Here is a 19,689-nt window from a genome sequence, read left to right as displayed (position 1 = left end):
ATTCTCTTGGAGTTCTGCAGTTCTGGGATTTAGGTGGCCTTTGAGTGCAGGCAGGAGATATAGGAAGAGAAAAAAAGAAAACAGAAAACTCATGGCTGGATCTTTCATACTTCTCAGTTCAGTTTCCTTCCCCAATGTGCCTGCTACGCTATGATTTCTCAATCTTCAAACAAAGAATGCTCCATACATTCTGTCCAGTATTTTTTGGTTGCAAACCGTGAGAGATCAGGATGAAGTGTACTTATTCCACTGTAACAGGAACTGTAACCTCCCCATCAGTAGGCTTTTGAATGTTCATTTTTGAAAGCAGAGATATTTTGGGGAGCATCCATATAAACACTTTCTCAGTAGACTACGAAGCTGTGACAAGGTCTCATAGCTCTAGTATGTGAATTACAGTCTCCTAGCATCAAAGAAAAAAGTCAGTTTTCAGTAAAAATAAAGCAATTTTCTTCAACTTCTAATGAATGGCCAAGAGATTAAGAAAACTGGCCAAATCACTTAAACAAGGCACATAAAGAAACAGAGCAGAAGGCAGGGGAGGCTTCTGAATGAAAGAGACCACTCCAGTACAGTTTGAGCCAGAGAGCCTTTGGTTATTAAAAAACAGGCTTCCCCAACTATTTTTTTCAATGCTGAATAACACAGCACTCTGATGATAGTCTGTTCACCATCATTCAAGTTTGCAGGTAGCTCAGTGCACTGCCTCTTCTCATAAATGCATTTGAAGAGTTGGATATTCACTGTGCTTCACCCACTACTGGTAGGAGATGGAAAACCTGGAATCAAAACTCATCAGATAGTGCCGCATAGATCAACGGCTTTGGTATAACTTTGATGAAGGCGGCAAGTGAGTGCTGAGGAGTAGAAATTCTATTTAATATAATCTTCGTACTTTACCAATGCCTCATCTTACAGTGGCCCAGAAGAATCAGCAAGGCTTCCTGGGACCCCTGGCTGTTCAGGGTTAGAGCTAGGAATGTGGCCCGAGTTCTCTGATTCCATTTATGTACTGCCTGCACAACTCTATGCTACCTGTGCACTGCCAGTCCCTCACAAGCTTGTGTAAATCAGACACTGGATACAAATAGAGTAACTTTTCCTTGAGCAGCCTAGGTACCTTACAGAGGTAATGTCATGCTACTACGTCCCATTCCAACAACCATGAACAACCAGCTGCCTCTTGAAGTACTTCATTCACTCACTCATTCATTCAGTCAATGAATCTACCTACCACTGCCAGGGCAAATAATTGTCTTGTTCCTGAAGAACAATCTTCCTCCAAAACAGAAAATTCACTATCATCCATGATATACCAAGACAACTGCTCTTAAACACCCAGACCGAAGGTTGGACCTGCTATGGGAATCGAGCATTGGGGAGCAGGATGATCAGGGGACCCCCCGTCAATCCATATCCCAATAGCCTGCAACTGAGAAACACACACTATATACATTGCAATTTCCCCCTCAACTTCAACACCCCAAGTGACTAAAACCCCAAACAGAAAAACTATGCTACTTCTTGAATTTCAACTAGCATGTAGCCTGTCCAGTCAATGATGGATACTTAAGAATATGATTTAAGAAAATGTCTTTTACCGTGACCTTGAGGACCCACAGGGAAGGCAGTGTGTTATAAGTTTGACAAATGCTTTAGATCTCACAGCAGCAGTGAGGGGCTCAAAACTGACCCTTTTTAATTTCTCATACTTTCTTAATGTTAATTGGGCAGTAAAAAAAAAAAAAAAGAGGTGGTAAGGTGGCAAGGTGGCTTCACATAATAAGACATTACCTTTTGTTTGTATAAAGTTCCAACTTTTTAAGTTTTCCCATCAATTACCTCAACAAGCCTGTCATACGGTTAGAGCTGGTGTTATGATGTTCATTTTACAGATGAGCAAATAAACTGAGAGGCTTCTCTGTTTCACACGGTAACTCAGCTGAGACGTCTCACTTCTCACCTACACAACCTTGCCCTGTCCCTGGAAAGAGCCTTCTATTGCCGCAAACACCTCCCCAAACGACGAAAGCTGGACGACGTCTCCGGGTTCGTTTTTTCTAGTTGTTCTAATGAAATTTAATCCATTTTACAAATGTCCTTTAAATATAGTTGACTAGCTAAAACAATATTTATTCATTATTCACTAAAGATCTATTTTTCATAAGTGTTTTCTCCATTTAAATCAAACTTTCCCATCTCTATAAAAGCTATTTTTGTGGAACTCTTTCATAAACAAATCGTCCATTTTCTGCCTTTGTTTATACTATTCAGCAATTTTTTAAATTAAATTTATTGAGATGATATTGGTTAATACAATTATATAAGTTTCGAGTGTACAATTCGATACTACATCATCTGTATATTGCATTGTGTGTTCACCATTCAAAGTCAAATCTCCTTCTGTCACCACATATTTGACCCCTTGTACCCTTTCTACCTCTTCCCCTCTCCCCTTTCGCTCTGGTAACCACTAAACTGTTGTGTCTGTGTGTTTTTGTTTGTCTTGTTCATTTGCTGCTTAAACAAGGTGTTTTCAGTTTGATTTTACCTTTCCTTGCTTTATTCTGTGCTGTGCTGGAGGGATGTTGCAAAGGTAACCAAGTTTACTTTCGTTGGAACAACAATGAGCATCAATACTCCCCAAACCTTCATTTTGGGTTAACTATCTAGGTGGCTCTGGACAAACCATTTTCTCTAGCTTCAATTCTCTCATCTGCAACACGGCAAGAACAACACTTCCTCATCCTCAACTCTCATCAACCAAAGCCAGATAATGTTTGTAAAGTGACTGCTAAAATTATAAAGTGCTATACAAATCTAGGCAGTACTACCATTACCAAGTTAGGTTAATAATTTTGGAGTGCTGGGGGTGAGGGGAGGGCAGGCACGTTCCTTAAGAACGAACTCAATGCCTAGCAGCCAACACGTGAAATCTGGATGGTTCTCCTGAAACGCACAGCCCTCATAGCTGCTTATCTGTGATCATGAGACACTCTGAATTCTTCCTTTAGATGGTAATCACTTCACTTCTGGGATTCAGTTTCACCCACAGATATTACATCCACCTCAACCGATCTGAAGTAGAGACTTTGCTATGCACAAACTCTTAGACTCATATATACAGCTTTTAGAAAGGCCTGTCCCTCCACACCAAGCTCTGCTGTATTTGGCCCTCTACACCTCCCCATTATCAACTGTACCCATCGACTCCCATGCCAGGCAGGTTTTCTTGGTGGGGGTGGGGAGTCATCTCTAAGAGATTACCAGCAATAAAACATTGATCCTCAACCAAAAATAAAAAAACTTTTATTTTTTTCATGGCCTCTAGTAAGGAGACTTATCAAAGTCTTCATAAAATCTTAAATAAGGGTCAGCTATGGATTTCCCATTTACCTATGTTCTTATTTGTCATATTAAAGAAATCCCAGTAATTCGGCCAGGCAAGATTTGCCCTCAACAAAATTATATTTGCTTTAAGTGTTGAGAGATCCTTTAGCCTACCTGGTCTTGAAGTTTAAAAAAAAAAAAATTTCCCTGATTTTTGTTTTGAAAATTTCAAAATCTAAAGAAGAGTATAATGAACACAGTAGACCCTTCACTTAGACTCATCAACTACCAACAATTTGCTACATTTGCTTCTGTTTTCTCTCTCACTTTTTTCCTGGACAATTTGAAAATAAGTTGAATATATTATGACACTTCATTCATAAATGTAAAAACAAGGACATTCTCCTCTATAATCACACATAAGAAATTTAATGATGATACAGTACTATCACAGTTAACAGACATCCTTATTCAGACTGCCCAACAGTCTCAACAATGTAGACCTTTCTTCTTCCAATCTAGGATCTAGTCAGAGAATACATATTGAGGTTACTTGTTATGCTCTTTAATTTTTCTTAGTCTACTACAGTTTCTTAGTCTTTTTTTTTTTTAAATGATATTGACAGAGCCCAGTCTAGTTTCTTTATAGAATGTCCCTCAATTTGGTTTTATCTGATTGTTTCCTTATGTTTAAATTTGGGTTAAATGTAACTGGCAATAGTATCACAGAAATGATATGTCCTTCTCCGTGCACCCCATCAAAAAGCATCAGATATTGTCTGTTCAGCTACTGGTTTGACCCCTTGGCTATGGAACTGTCTGCCAGATTCTCCACCGAACACACACCTCTGCCCATTTATAATTAATAAGCAATTTTTGATTTTTTTGAAATTATGTAAACATCATGACCCCTAACCTTTCACTTAATCTTTTAGCATCAATTGATTCTTGCTTGAATTATTACTATAGTGGTTGCAAAATGGTGATTTTCTAATATTTCTTTTACATCGACTAGTTCGTTTTCCTCCCCTAAAACTGATTTTAAAAATTTTTATTAATGTACTGTAATCAATTCTTGTAATTATTTCATTGTAACACTCAAATCGTCTGGAACGTGGCCAGTGGGAGGATCTCAAGCAGGACAATGTGGTTTTTGAATGGAAGCCGCTGGCCTGCAGTGTCTGGGCATCTCTGGAACCCTTCCTCGGGATGAAAGTCCCGCTGCCCATCTGCCTGTACTCTTACACAAAGGGTAACACTTCATGTAGAGTCATGAACTGTCACTTCTGAGGCTCTGGATTTCCTTAGTGACTGCTTTCTGACTCTGGTGATCTCTTCACACTAGATGGCTGTTGCCATGTAGAAAATCTCTGTCACCTTCCCAATGGCTCCCAAACGTGGCTCTCTCTGCCCTGGTCTAGGCCTTCCTCATCTGTAGTGCAAACAACCACACAAAAGCAGCCTCATCTGTCTTCATATGAAATACCAGGAACAGAGACGTTGCCAGACTTTTTGCTTCTGCCACTGAGTAGTGCTAGTACCTGTGAGACAATAGGCAGGTTAGGCATCTATGAAGCAATGGCAGTTTCCTCCCACTCACTGTTGTCAGGATTAAATGAAAACAACACATTTAGAATCATGCCTGGAACAAAACAGGTACACATAGTTCAGCACGATGCTAAGTCTACCTCCTTCCCTCTCTCCCAAACAGCTTACTTTCTATATCACTAGAGAAAGGTCTTCCTAACAGACAAATGTGATCACGTAATAATTCCTGATAAAACCTTGCCTGGCTCTCTAGGGCCAAACTCCTTAAAAGGGTGACAAGACCTCTTAAAATCTGTCCACAACTTGCCACTCTGGCTCTGTCTCTGGCCACTCAACCCATAGGATCACGTGCCTAGGCATCCCTAGCTTTATTGCTCCTCCCGACTCCTTTTCACACCCTTCCTGTTTTCTCCACCTGGCAAGCTCTTCCTCTCTTCGATTCCACTTGGCAAACTCCTACTCATCCTTTTGAGACTTGGCTCAGATAGCCCTCCCTCAGAGCAGCCAACACACCCGGGGAAGTATGCCACCTTCTTCTGTGCTTCCCTGGCAACTGAGCCCCACATGCCTATAGCAGGGAGGATTGAACAAGTCGGCGAGTAATCTGCTGGTTACATGTCTGCCGTGGCTTCCAGATGCCCATTTGTGAAAGAAGGGAGCGCTTGTCTTGTATATTTGTGTAGCCTCAAAATTTACCCTGCACAGGACATGTTCTCTAGAAATGTTCATTCAGGAAATATACAACTTGCTTGTTTATCAAAAGAAGTCACATCCAGAAATTCCCTGCCTCACAATCTGTGAGTGTGAGCCTCCCAGGTGATTTCTCTTAAAAAAGAAAGGCATTTAGAAAGTTTAGGGTTTATAAAATCATATAAAAAAGCATATATCAAATGTTAACTATAAGAAAACGGAAATAATTATACAGAAATCATAATCAGAAGTAAGAAAATATGCATAAAGAACTAACAAATATACTAAAACATTAATAGTAGATAAGGCCATGAGTAATTATAAAAATTTTCTTCTTTTTATATTTTTTTTCAATGACTCTATAATGAATGTGGAGTTTCTTTAAATAGAAAAAATAATCTTTTTTTTAAGAGAAAGAAATGTTTTAATGCATTTTTATTTTTTTTATCACTGCAAAAGGAAGAGGACAGTGTAAAGAAATGTAAAGTTATATGTCAGAAAAAGTGAGAATGAACAAAAAGGAAAATTATACTGACAATAAGAAACTGGCAGGCAAGCAGAAAATTAGGTAAAATCAATGACTATTTAAATTTCACACAATTCAACAGATGACATGAAGCTATTTTGGTAACAGAATACAAGCTATATTCTGAAATACTGATAAGGTTAGCAAGAGCTAATCAGAATATCAAAATCTGTTAGTGTGGAGGGCAGCTTGGAACGCTCATGCTGCTACCTGAGAATGTAAGAAAACTAAAAAAGGTATAAAATCCTAAAGAGCAATCAATGAGTCTTTTGCCTTGTAAGTCTGAACTCATGCCACTAAGAGAGCTTTAGGCTGATGATTGTCACATCAAGGCTTAGTAGTGAATAAAGGAGATGCTTCAATCTTTCTAATTTGCGCAATGAAGAAAAACTGACTGGTAGAAGAGAATATGAAGGCTTTTCTATTATTGCATTTGTATTTTAATGCTCTACTGAACAATTAAATTAACCTCAGAAGCCACCCAAACATAACCCCTGTCCAACAGTGGGCTATGTTCAAGTGTGTTAGGGAGGAAAACAAACAAACAAAAATATGTCTTTCAAGTTCAAGAGAATCATTTCACTGAAAACACCATGTCAGATTAATGAATTAGCCAGCTAATTATCCTGGCAGTAACATAACTCTCTCTTTCTGAAGGTTTTCAAATCTAAAGTCACTGTGGAGACCATAAAACAGAACCTAACATGCATCTCTCTTTAATGCTTAGTCATTAGATTAACCCATATGATTATTAAAATGAGATGAAAACGACATAAGTTCTCTCTTCATCAACATTAAGGGTGTCTGTGAATCGAGGGTAGGTTTTTTATTTCCTTTTGGAGTTTGCTAAAACAGTTAGAAAAAAACTTCTGACAGAAAGCTTAGAATACCAAACAATTCTTAACTGTTTCTGCCTTTTTTAATGGAACCCTAAACAGTTGGAACAAGATGACAAGAGGTTGTTTTTGAGTCTGTATACACACTCCTTGGAGAAAAGCTGTGATGAGATTAATGTGGGCTAATCAAGGTATCAAAAACTTGGCTGCCCCTGGTGTAAGCCTGGCACATCCTTACACTAGGATGTAGGGCCAGTGCTTCCCAGAAATTTCTAATCAGGAACTGAACACACCTACTTCCCTTCCACGGTTCCCGGTGGCTTGTCTTTGCTGCAGTCATTTCTTCCTCACCGAATCATTGCACGCAAAGATTATTCCTCCAAGCTATTACATTTTATAAAGCGAAGACTACGATTAAATGAATGAACAATAGGAACAATTTTCATAATTACTACTGCATTCTTTTTGGAACATTTTTCTTAGAAGCCATGCATTTTGAGTACCGGCATTAACGGGAAAATTAAGTACGCTAACTATGGGATTTAATATGATGGCAGAACCAAGTTTAAGTTCACATGCCTATGTTAGACCAAAAGTTATTTTCTAAAGCTCAAATATCTTCCTTTGTAGTTTAATGATTGATAACTGTAAGGGCATCTACCAAAGACAGGCCTTAAATTGTGACTCGAATCAGGGAATACTAAATTCTAGAAGCATTATACTATTATGTCCTGTCTCTTGCCTTTCATTCATACCCACAGCTTTAACACCATCTAGACTATGATGATTCACAAATATTTAATTTCTAGCTCTGATTTTCCCCTCAACTTCAGATCTATATTGCTAACTGTCCTGGACACCACTACTTGGATATCCTACAAGTACCTCAAACTCTGTTTAATCTGAAGTCATTAACTCCCTTTTCCTCCTTCCCTTATAATTAATTATCACAGCGGTAAAAACCAGTCACCTTTGAAATCCTTCCTTTCTATCCTCATTCCCAGCATCAAATTTAGTACCAAGTTGTATTGATTCAGCCACTTAAACACTGCTCAAATCTGTCTCTTTCTTTCCATCTCCAGGGCCAGTGGCTTAGCTTGAGGCCTGACTACAGCATTTTGTGAATAATGAACAGATGAGAGTCTTGGGGTTGAAGCGTGATAATGACACCAAGTTCTCTTCTTGTTTCTGTTAGCATTGTACATCGACAGAACCCCTACGTGCTGCCTTCTTTCACTCTCACAACTCCTTAAGACAGATATAAAAAGTGTCATTAGCCCTGTTTTGCCGATAAAGGAACTGATTCTCTGAGATGTTAAATACAACTGCCACGCAGTAAGTGTTTGTGCAAGATCATCCTGAGTCTGACCTCAGTGTTCTTTCTATTACTGGGTAGGTTCGTGTTTTTACAAAGTAATAAGTTCCCTCTCTACGCAATGGCTCAGAGAGAGGTTGATCGAGTTTTGGTAAGGATGTTGAGAGACAGCAAATAGAACATTGGACTACATGACTTTTAGTAAGGTTCCTGTCAGTTTTGCAACAGCCCTGGGCATGACTCTACAGTAGACAGAGCAGGTCTCTGGGATCTCCCTCCACTGTTATCCTTCTCTCCCTTCTGACACTGTTCAGTGAAGCATTCTAGCCCTTGACTGACCACTAAATTTCTTACGCTTGATCTGCCGTTCCAAGGGGACTTTTCTAACTCTTCTGTCTAGCTTCAGAAATCATTCTGTTTTACCTGTAAACTGTTCTTGCCAAACAAGGTAAAACTAAATCAAATCAAGTCTCCAGAGCCAACTTTCTATTTAGAGGAAATATGGAGGAGAGAGAAAGAAGTTAATCGATACTAGAAAGAAAGGAACAGGTAAATCTAGAACGTGGGATATTCTACAGGACAACCATTCCGATCTTGACAAGTTACTGATGGGTTAAAAAAAAAAAAAAAAGAAGACTGATCTAGAATTTAGAGACTTAAGAGACAGAACTATATGTAATGTAAAGACTCTGCATCTTAATTTATACAAACCAACTGTAAAAAAAAAAAAAAGGCATTTTAAGACAATCAAGATAGTCCATGAATTGGTAATTGTCATACCAAAGAATTACTGCTAATTGTGTTGAATGTACCAATAGCATTAAAATTACACAATAAGATGTCTGAAAATTTTAGTTGTACACTAAAGTATATGCAATAAAATGAGCTTTTCTTGGATTTTTAAAAAAGTACTTCAAATGGAAAAAAATATAGATGAAGCAAATGTAGCAAATCTTGATAATCACTGAATCTGGGTGCTGGGTATATGGAGGTTCCTTAAACTAGTTTCATTACTTTGGGAAACACTTGAACATTTTCAGAATAAAAAAATTGTTTCCTGAATCCTTTCTTTTAAAAGCCCTGTTGTACAAAAGGAGTAATTAGATTTAATGAGTTTTAACGGATAATTTTTGCTAAGGTGTGCTAACATTTTACCTTCTCCTGTATACTTTTAAAGATTCTGATTTCCTGAAGACTGTCACGGAATGATGGCTTTAGTTGGGGTTTGTGGCAACACAACAAATGAGTGGCATGTTTGGGTTTGGTTTTTGTGCACAGTGCCCACTATTACCTCTGCCTTTATCAAGAAAACCACAAGCTGTTTTTAGTCACAAGATCTTGGTTAGATATGCTGATGACTCAAGCTGATTCTGCAAGTGCCAATGCTAACCAAACCTGAGTTTCTCTGAAACAGGGTGGAGCTGGAGAGGTCCTAAGAAGAAACAAAGCTAGAGCTGGTTGTAGGAAGAAAGGCCACACAGCACTAGTCCTCGATGTTGGATCCAGCTTCAACGTGTGCTTGGCCAGATCACACATCTGCCTAAACTGGCATGGCCTGTTCCTTGGTGGAGAAATTTCCCAAGCACAGACAGACAAACTTTTTAAAGGAGTTAAACTAAACTTAGGTGAACATCCTATACTGAGAACATATTGCTTAAGAAGCCAGCCTCCCAGCAAGTCTACATCACTGGATCCTCAACGATAACAAGATATTTCCTATAACCCAGGAGCCGCCGGCAAGTGCGTGAGAGATTTTACAGAGGACAGAGAAGATGTGAGGCTGGCTTCTTTGGAAGCGTGAAAGAAAGAGCAAGGCGGGAGGTGCAGAGAGGCAGGACTGCTGCTGCAGACAGTGGAACATCGGAAAGTTCATTCTTGATGACAGCTCCTCTGGAGTTAAGGAAATAGTTTGTAGCAAAAATGGAAAGAGAGGAGTAAGGAACTAGCTACCTCTCTGAGCACATATGCAAGTCTAGGAAGAAAAGGGGACCACAGTAAGACAACAGCCTAAAGGAATCCAAACTTTAAAAACCCAAAGTCAAATTTTCGGCCCTCTTCCAAGGTTCTAACAGAGAGAATATCCCTTCTGGAATGTACAAAAGTATGGAGGGATAAAATTGAAAGGGCATGGGTGTTTCACCAGCACAACGGCAATGCAAAGAAACGATTCCAAACACATCATAGTATTCCTTATCTTTTCCCAACCAAATCAAGGGAACTATTCTCTTCTACTTCCTATTGCACTAAAGAGCTTTACTGTAGATAAACATTTTTAAAATGAAACTTCCTGCTAATTATTTCATAAAATCCCAGTGATCTCCCAAGTTGAAATGATCCCAAGGTAAAGGTAGTGATAAGAGAGGAATGAAGTTTATTTTAAAGAAACGCTTCTATGTCACTAGAGAAGAATGATAAATAGACAAAATGCACCCCTAGAGAGTAGCGATTTTGTCTGGGTGGGTGGAGAATGCAAGGAGACAGGAAGAGTGTCTCTTGCTCTGCTGTTACAGATTTACCACCGTACGGATTAATAGAAAGAAGGAAAAAATGTCATTTGAAACAGAACTTTCCATGTCAGAGAGGGAAAAGCCATATAAAAAGCTTTTGGATCTGTGTCAAGGGAGTGAATGATATTTTAAAAGTTTGGCAGGAATCCAAAGAGCTACACCCACTCACAAAGCTTAACTGCTTCCAGCACACTGACGAGACCACATACTTCCCCAGCTGAGAAGCACTAACAGGGTTTGGAAATTCTGAGAAGGGTGGGGCCACCTAGCCATACTGCTTAGTAACATTCCCAGATGAGGGTGGAGGGACTTGATTGTATGATAGAGAAATTTTCACCTTTGGCCTTAGTCAAAGGACCCCTGGGCAAGACAAGAAACAAACAAAAAGGGAAATTACAGGGAGGAATGGTTTACCTTCGGAGAGCAGTTGAAATGCATACCAGGTACTGGGAGTGTAGTTACATACATTGTAATACATCGATACAGGTACAGCGTGCCAACTATGCAGAAAAATCTTCTGCTAATAATAGACCTGGAAAAAGGGAAAAACAGGGCAGACACTCAGTCATGAAATTCTGCAGGTTCATTTACTTTACGTTTTCAATGACCCGATAAAACAGACAAACCCAAAAAACTACTTGAGAGCTTGAAATCAGCATATTATAACTATAGCTAATAGCAGACTAAGGTGGAGAATTTTGAGAATGATGTGTTGGGGTTTTAAACAAATATATTAACTAGCCAGAGTTTAAAATGCTCTATACTGTTATTTCTTAGGTTTCCTAAGGCCTTAAATCTGAGTTGACATTCAACTGATATACAAGTCGGGCCCATCTGAATTGGTCAGAGCCCACTGACCAATACCTGTGGTTAAATGTTTAACCAGTACCTGTGGTTAAATGTTTAGAGAATGTTTTTTTTGTCATAAAAGGGAAGATGTTTAAAAAATTAGAATGACATTAAAATGAGAATTTAAAACTTTTCTGACATTTAATGAGCCAACAGCATTTAACAATTTTATTTGTACATCCTAGAAACTGATTCCCTTAGCTGATCTCTGAAGAAGCATGATGCCAAGAAAAGAGCCTGTCTGAATGACAGCATGCAACCCCCACTTTCCTCTCTGTTTACTATGTGGCCTTGGGATACACTATTATATATCTGAGTCTCAGTTTCCTAATTTGTAAACTAGGTATAACAGAAATAATGTATGAAAAATCCCTGCCATACACACACAATGGTAGCCATCAAATGTATAGTCTATAGTGAATAACGAAATAAGCTAGAATTAAATAACAATCTTTTTACCGCCATACCACCCTGAACAAGCCCGATCCCGTTTGATCTCGGAAGCTAAGCAGGGTCAGGCCTGGTTAGTACTTGGATGGGAGACCACCTAGGAAGACCAGGTGTTGTAGGTGTAAAAAATAAAAAATAAGGGATTGTAAGCTGACAAGGTCCTTGCAATCTGTGAGGTCAACCAAGGGTTGCCTCGCCTAAAAAAAAAAAAAAAAAAAAAAGCAATTTATTTTTTCCATTCCAACTGATTAGTGGTTCTAATGAAATGATTAGATATATACCTGTGAACATGTATATTGAGTTTAATAACTTCTAGTAACAAATTCCACATAGGTTTAATTTAATTAGATTGAGTTGTACAAACTTCAGTGTACGCTTGGACAAGAGTGTTCTTTTCCTCTTTGCTTCTATCCTGCTCTACCTACCACAGGTCAGAATCATAGTCCTGCAGATCTCCTCTAACTCAAATGTTTCCTTGGCCTGGGGCAACTTGAGATAATAACGAACAAACAAAAAATATTAGAGACAAAGGACAGGCTTTCCTCTGAGAATACAGAATATCTGATCACTCCATAATTGTACAATGTGGCTCTACTTTTATGCAGGGTAGATATTCTTATTGAAGTGAGGTAATTGGAGAAGGATTTGTATCATTTGTGTTGCTTGTTTTAATGAGAGGAATGAAGTGATATGTCACTTGTGTGATTAAAAATTAATTTAAAAAATAATCCAACCAACTCTATTAGCATTTCACTTGTAAGTACACAGTTCATGTAAATTAAGATTGTATGGGTAGAGTCTGGGTGTTTTGTCTCCTCATCCAGATTTTAGAAACTAGGTCAGAATTGCTTTCCATAGAGGCTGTCTTATTTTTTCTCAGTAAAGCTCTGTATGCCACCTCCAAAGGTGAGAATTTATTCAGCATAAAGCTGTCTTGTAAAGGTGTGTGCCTCTAATTTCAAGTATGACAAAAGCATGATAAAATGAAACACTATAAAGAGGGATGATACTAGAGAATAATACTAGCCCATAAATGTCTTTTAACAAAAATACTTGAAATACAAAGTGAATTTTATATTAAGATGTAATGGTCATCTTTCTTAAAAAGAAATGCCCTCTCTAGCCATCCTGCTCAAACAGAAATGACTTGCAGTTTCCCTGGATAATATATAAGAAACATCTCAGACAGAAACTTGCTAAATCTAGATCTGTTCATCTCTTTCGAGGAAGAAAAACAAAGAAAATGACTACCATCACTCAATTTGGTCAAGAATACTATCTCAAAAACAAGAATACTATCTTAAAAACACTTTGCCTGATTGTTTCATGGTATACAAAAGACACACACACACAGCACCGATAATTCTGTATCTCGATTTTGAGTTATATATGAGTAGCTGTGAAAGGATTTCAGAATTATCTGAGAATGAGGTGTGTGAGAAAAATGATAAAGGATGAGAAAAGACAAATCTTTTTACAAAAAAAATTTTAAAGTAACAAACACTGAAGATTCAGTCACATTTAGTATTTGACTTGAAGTGAAAAAGTCAAATGACTTCATCCATGTGAATTAATCAATGTTAACAAGGTCATAAGTTGGAAGCGGTTGCTTTTAAGAATCTTCTGATCTTTGGCATTTACTTACTCTTTTTGAAATTGAGCTTAGAATATCTTCACTATATAATGTTAAACAAGAATCTCCTAACCATAAACTTTAAAGGGCAGGATATAATAGTGTTTCAGAGTTGTATGCAGTGAAGGTATTTATTTCCTTAATCAAAGAATTTCACACATTAGAATTCTTACTTAAAGGTTTACAAATTCGAAATGTGTTTAAAAAAAGATTTAAAGTGGTTAAAAATATATCAATGCCACAAGAAAAGCCATAGAAGAAATATTAATGATATTACTAGAGATTAAATGAATGCCAAGAAGATGCACGCTACAATTCTCAAAAGCACAATGGTGTTCTTCTCATGTAGAATACATCTCTCTTTTCACGTCAGAAAGCAGCCTGTTGCCCGTCTGCTCAAACTTTGCAACGACTATCACACCTCACAGACCCTTGTATTGGTCCCAGTTATCTATTCTTCTCTCAGGTAGTTGAATTAATAGGCTCATTACTACTTTTTCTGAGAGAAAAGGAAAACATATTTGCTAAACATGATTAAAAAGAAATAGTAATGAAAGTATTAATGTTTTATAGATAATTATTAAGACTCGCTAGAACAGCATGTTATGTGCAGTCCAGGTGACTTATTTTTATTTACTATATTCTTTACATCTTTATTTTTCGAATATCCCTACTTAAAAAAGAAAAAGTATTCAGAACTTCATTAAATACTATTAAAACTGGACTTAAAATAGTAACACTACATTATTTTTGGCATTTGCTACAACCGTCTAAAATTCTAAAGAAAAAGTGATGAAAGAAATGAATATACTAGGAAGTAATATTAAAATACTGGAAAGTTCTTTTGTTATCTCTTGCAACTAATCCATAGCCGGAACATATACATAATGCATTCAGTGCTCAGAACTGGCCTGCAAGCTCTTTATGGCAGCTGTTGGCTTTCAGATATAAACAGGGCCTGAAACAGCAGTGAGACTAAGCAACAATCCCAAGCTAAGAGGCAATATACAAGTGGGAGAGAACACCCAACTATAACACAGAATCAGAGAGGCCCACATCTCTTGAGCCATCATGGAGGCTGGTGCATGATTCGGGTCTCTGATTAGCAATTCCAGTGTGTGCAGCATGGACAAGGAGTCATTGAGCCTATCTTTATACAGATGTTAGCTCTACCTTAACAAAGATCTACTGGGTGACCTGTACCATCTCAATTAATTTCCTTGTAAATTAGCTTCTTCATCAGCATGCCAAGCTCTGTGCCATGTAGTTCTTAGGACAACCTGTAATGCATGGCTATGATCCTTATTTTATAGATGGGAAAAATGTGGTTCAGAGAGTTTAAAATGGAAATACATTACACAAGACAAAAAATTCAGCAAACTGCTTCAAATTGTATAAAAATTACCAATTTTATGAGACTACACTGCTGTGTACCTATAAATGAGCCAACATCCTATCACGTTAAATTACATTTCAAAATCTATTGAACTCAGATTTATCACTAAGTTAGTATTTTATGTCATACTTCATACTGACCCAAAACTCTACAAAATATGCATTCTGATAATAATTTAATAACTCCATTAGTTATTACAGTACTGAAAAAATCCTTCCAGACGTCCAACACTAAACGCATCCTTTTTCATTATTGTCTGCATACTCTGCGCCCCATTAAATCTGCTCACCACCTGCTGCCCCCAGGTTCAATCAGCCATTCTGAAATGTCGTCCACTTCTCAACATTCTATCTTGCCTAAATTTCCACAATGACCTGTTGTCCCTAATTCCACCCAAGCCTCCCTAAAATCCACTCCGGAGAGCAGCCAGAATCATCTTTTCTGAAAAAATTAAGCAGAGTATGTCTTTTAAAACTCTCCAATGGTTGCCAAATGTTATCTTGAATAAAATCTAATTCCTTCACCAAGATGATTTGGCCCTAGATGATCTGGTCGCCGCGCTCCAACCTCACCTCCTACTGCTCTCCCCTTCGTTGTCTAGAATCCAGCTTCGGTGCCGTGCCTTTGGTGTTCTTTGAACACCCTGTGCAAAGTCCCTCCTGCCTCAGGTAGGATCTTTGTGCCAGCCATTCCCTCTTCTTGGACTCTCAGAGCACTCACTGCTTGTCATTCTGGTCTCCGAGAGACCACCTACGGTAAAGCAGTTCCCTGGTGCTCTAAAACATAGCCCGTTTTTATTTCTTCATAATCCTCTCCCCCGCATCCCAAATTCTGTTGACGCCAAGTCCGAAGAGTTTCTTACATTTGTTTTCCTTCCTTTAATTCCTCGCTACTAGCCCTTGGATTCCCTGGATTGTGACAACTGCTTACCACTGCCTACTGAAGTTCAAACTCCCCTCATGGCTCCTCTCAGCTTGACCCCAAGCTACCTTATCTGTCTTATCTTGCAGAAGTGAATCTCACTACCCTGGGCAAAAGAAGCCACTCATTGTTCCCTGAAACCCCCATTTCTTGCTTTTGCCAGCAGATTTCTTTCCCTGGTCTCTCCCATCATCCCGTCTGCTATAATCCTATCTGTCCACCTCCAATACAACCTCTGTATAATCTTCCGGATGTCCCCAACTGGGTAAAGCCACTTAATCCTTCAAATCACTTCACAACTTGGTTTCTATTTTATGGTATTTTTATTAAATAAGATGGGCATCACCATTACCAGTCAAGGGTCTTGTCCCTTATATTAGAAGCAACTCTTAAGCAAAGTCGTACTTAGTTATCTTTTAGTCACAGTGAGATTTACAACAGTACCTGATACTGACAATATCATACAGTCCTGTGGATTGTAGAACTTTGCTTCTTACTCCCTGATAATTTTTACTTGTTTCTTTCCATAAATGTTTGTCCTTTAAACAGCAGCCCCCAACCTTTTTGGCACCAGGGATCCGTGCTCCTATGAGAATCTAATGCCTGATGATCTGAGGTGCAGCTGAGATGGTTATAGTAGCACTGGGGAGCAGTTGCAAATACAAATGAAGCTCCCCTCACTTGCCCACCGCTCACTTCCTGCTATGCGGCCCGGTTCCTAACAGGCCATAGACTGGTACCGGTCTGTGGCCTGGGGGTTGGGGACCCCTGCTTTAAACTCTTCCATCTATCTGTCAGAATTAACCTGCCCTGATGTTCACCTATCCTTTAGTCTATATCTTTTCTGCAGTTATATTTTAATTTACACCTGCGAAGATCGCTGCATTCATTCAATTAGGGCTGTACACCCCTGGAGATTTGGGCTGTGATCTCTCCCCTCCCTCCCCTGTCTCTTTATTGCACTGTGTGTACTTTCCACCCATCACAGGAGTCTCAACTGCTCCAGATGGTCAGTCATGAAAAACCAGCCTTTGTTCAGTACTTTAGGAAAGAAAATTCCAGGAAAGGTTTGTAAAACAAATGAAAGGGAAAGAATAAATGTTGTAGAACAAACAGAGAAGTAAAAATATATGATCTCCTAGGAGACCTATAACTCATTTACTATTTCCTGCATACCCACGCATGTGAATTGGAAGAATGAGACATACCCATGCACCCAGCTCAGAAACGTGTCTGTCCACGCACACACAAAAAGTATCTGTTTGCCTTTTTAAAATCCAACTCAAAGAGATTTTACATCTTTGGTGTTAATTATTTTAATCACACTCCCGTTTTGCATGTATTATTATCCCATTTTACAGGAGGAAAAATTAAGATATAAAGAATTTAAGTACTAGCATGGGACAAGAGTCCATCAATGAGAGAGCCACATGAAACCCAGGTCTCTACACTTTCAATTAGTTGTTCTTTTCTCTAATCAAATTGTCAAGTTAAAAAAAAAGGCAGTGGCTCAGTTTTGTTTTGCTTTTTCCTCAAGCCCCATGTAAAAGATCTGCAATATAGTGTAACCGTTGATTAAGTTTAGGAAATGATCTTGGTTTAGGGAATTTGTACAGAACACATCACAATTGTCTCCACTCAACTTATCTTTTAAAAAAATGGTATTTCCTGGGTTAAATATAGATTGTATTGTAAAGAAAAAACGTTACTCTATAAGATCTGAAAGACGACATCAGTATGATCTACTTGAGAAAGTTATGAAGAATTAAAATCAAGTATCATCCGCAAACTGCTACATACATGTGTACAAAACAAAAGGGGTTATATATTTCTTGTTGGTATTTTAGGCTATTAATAAAAAAATACATGTATATATGTACGTGTATATACATCAACAATAAAATGTGTGTGTATGTGTATGTATATTAAATGCAAATATGTATATGTTTACCCAGATCTTTCCTCATTCCCTCCCTTCATCAAAACTCAACCACCTTGAAGCATACTCTCAAGGGCTTGCTCAGTCACAGCTAGTGGAACTGAATGGTTAATATTTGCTCTTAGGCTAACGGATTACCCTTAAAAGTAACATACTCTCATTTTTAACAGGAGGTCTCTAGAAACATAATAAGCCTATACATTACCAGCAGTGGCTAATATTTATTGAAATCTAGGCACAGAAACTAGCATAGTGCAACACTCAACAAAAGTTAATTGCTGCTATTTTATTTTTTTCATGTAATAAAAATATATGTTCTAGGCATTATTCTGGGCACTAGCAATATAGCAGTGAACAGAATGGACAAAAAGCCTGCCTTGTGGTGCTTGTATTCTAGTGGAGGAGGCAGACAATAAACAAGATAAGTAAAATATGGAGCATGTTAGATAAGTGCTAAAGTGTGAAACTAAGCAAAAGTGTCACTGGGAGAAGAGAGGTTACAATTTGGGGCTAAGTTGGCCAGAGAAGGTGTCCTTGTGTATGAGGGGTTGACCGTGAGGACAGCTGTGGGAGAAGATTCTGAGTTAGAGGCTGGCATTTATGGGTGTTTGCTGACCAGCAAGTGGGACAGGGATTGAAGTGCATGAGGGCATGAGGTCTGGGAGGAAATAGCATGCGGTCTGACAAGACTCCTTGGTCACCATGAGGACTTTGGCCTTAAAGCTATATGAGGTGGGAGATGAGTGATGCACACCAGCTTACTCTTACGGTGATACACTCTGTCTGCCAAGTCGACAAGTGACTTAAGGGGAGCAAGAACAGAAACAGAGAGACCAGCAGGAAGCTCCTGCAGCAACCCAGGTAAGAGACAATACAATGGTGGCTAGGCCTAGGGCAGCAACAGAGTTGATAAGAAGTGGTGGGATTAACAGATAGATCAGATATGGGGTAGAAGCAAATACCAAGAACAAAACCAAGATGTTTGACCTGAGAGCCAGGAGGGACAGAGATGCCATTTGCTAAGATGAGGGTGGGAGTAAGGCAGGTTTGAGAACCAGGAGGATGCCAAGGACTCAGTCAAGTGCTTTGTATATATCATCCCACTCGATTCGCACAATGGTGAGACAGACACTATTTTTTCATTCCCACTTTGTAGGATAAGAAACAATGCTACCACATAACTAACTTGACCAAACTCATTCAGTTCGTAGGTGGCTGGAGAGAGAGAACCATTTTAAACTAGTAAGATTTATACTATAACTGCATGCTTAACTGCTGTAGTCACCATACTGATAGGTTGGTGGGGGACAGATACGGTGACTTCTAAATCAGATCAAGAACAATTAGACAGACATCCATGATGGTTTTTGAGAGAAGAGGGCAAGAGTTAATACTTGCGCATGGTATAAAATATAAGGCAAATATTGCACTATTTAAAAATACACATATATATTATGAATACATAAGCATAAACAGAAAAATACAAAAAAGGATATGAACCCAAATATTACCATTATCATTTATCTCTAGCAATGTGAGAAATAACTTTTTCTTTTTACCTTTATCTTCTGATCTGCCTACAAAAAAAAAGATGCATTACTTGTTTTTCTTCAGTGTTATAAATAAAAAAAATGAACTCATGAAAACTAATTTATTGCATCTACGTTATTTTTTTTGCTCTCTTCCCCTTAATACACTTATGGTAATTTAAAAGCCAAATTTCTGGAATTACTGAATTTGCAATATCGG

At 38.4% G+C, this 19,689-nt stretch overlaps 1 protein-coding gene and 1 pseudogene across 7 annotated transcripts in view; one reads left to right on the top strand and one right to left on the bottom strand.

Annotated features, from left to right (window-relative positions):
* SGMS1 (sphingomyelin synthase 1) overlaps positions 1 to 19,689 on the bottom strand; it is a 258,907-nt gene that overhangs the window by 10,099 nt on the left and 229,119 nt on the right. For all 7 annotated transcript variants that reach the window (XM_025042272.1, XM_025042271.1, XM_025042273.1 and 4 more), the window contains one exon: positions 11,167 to 11,284. In XM_025042272.1, coding sequence (XP_024898040.1) covers positions 11,167 to 11,284 — 118 coding nt within the window. The remainder of the gene's footprint in view (positions 1 to 11,166; positions 11,285 to 19,689) is intronic.
* Positions 12,055 to 12,173, top strand: LOC112474272 (annotated as a pseudogene).

This window comes from Pteropus alecto, unplaced genomic scaffold, assembly GCF_000325575.1.
Source record: "Pteropus alecto unplaced genomic scaffold, ASM32557v1 scaffold88, whole genome shotgun sequence".
Lineage (NCBI taxonomy): Eukaryota > Metazoa > Chordata > Mammalia > Chiroptera > Pteropodidae > Pteropus > Pteropus alecto.
Note: the sequence above shows the minus strand (reverse complement) of the source record. Positions and strands in the feature narration are given on the sequence as shown.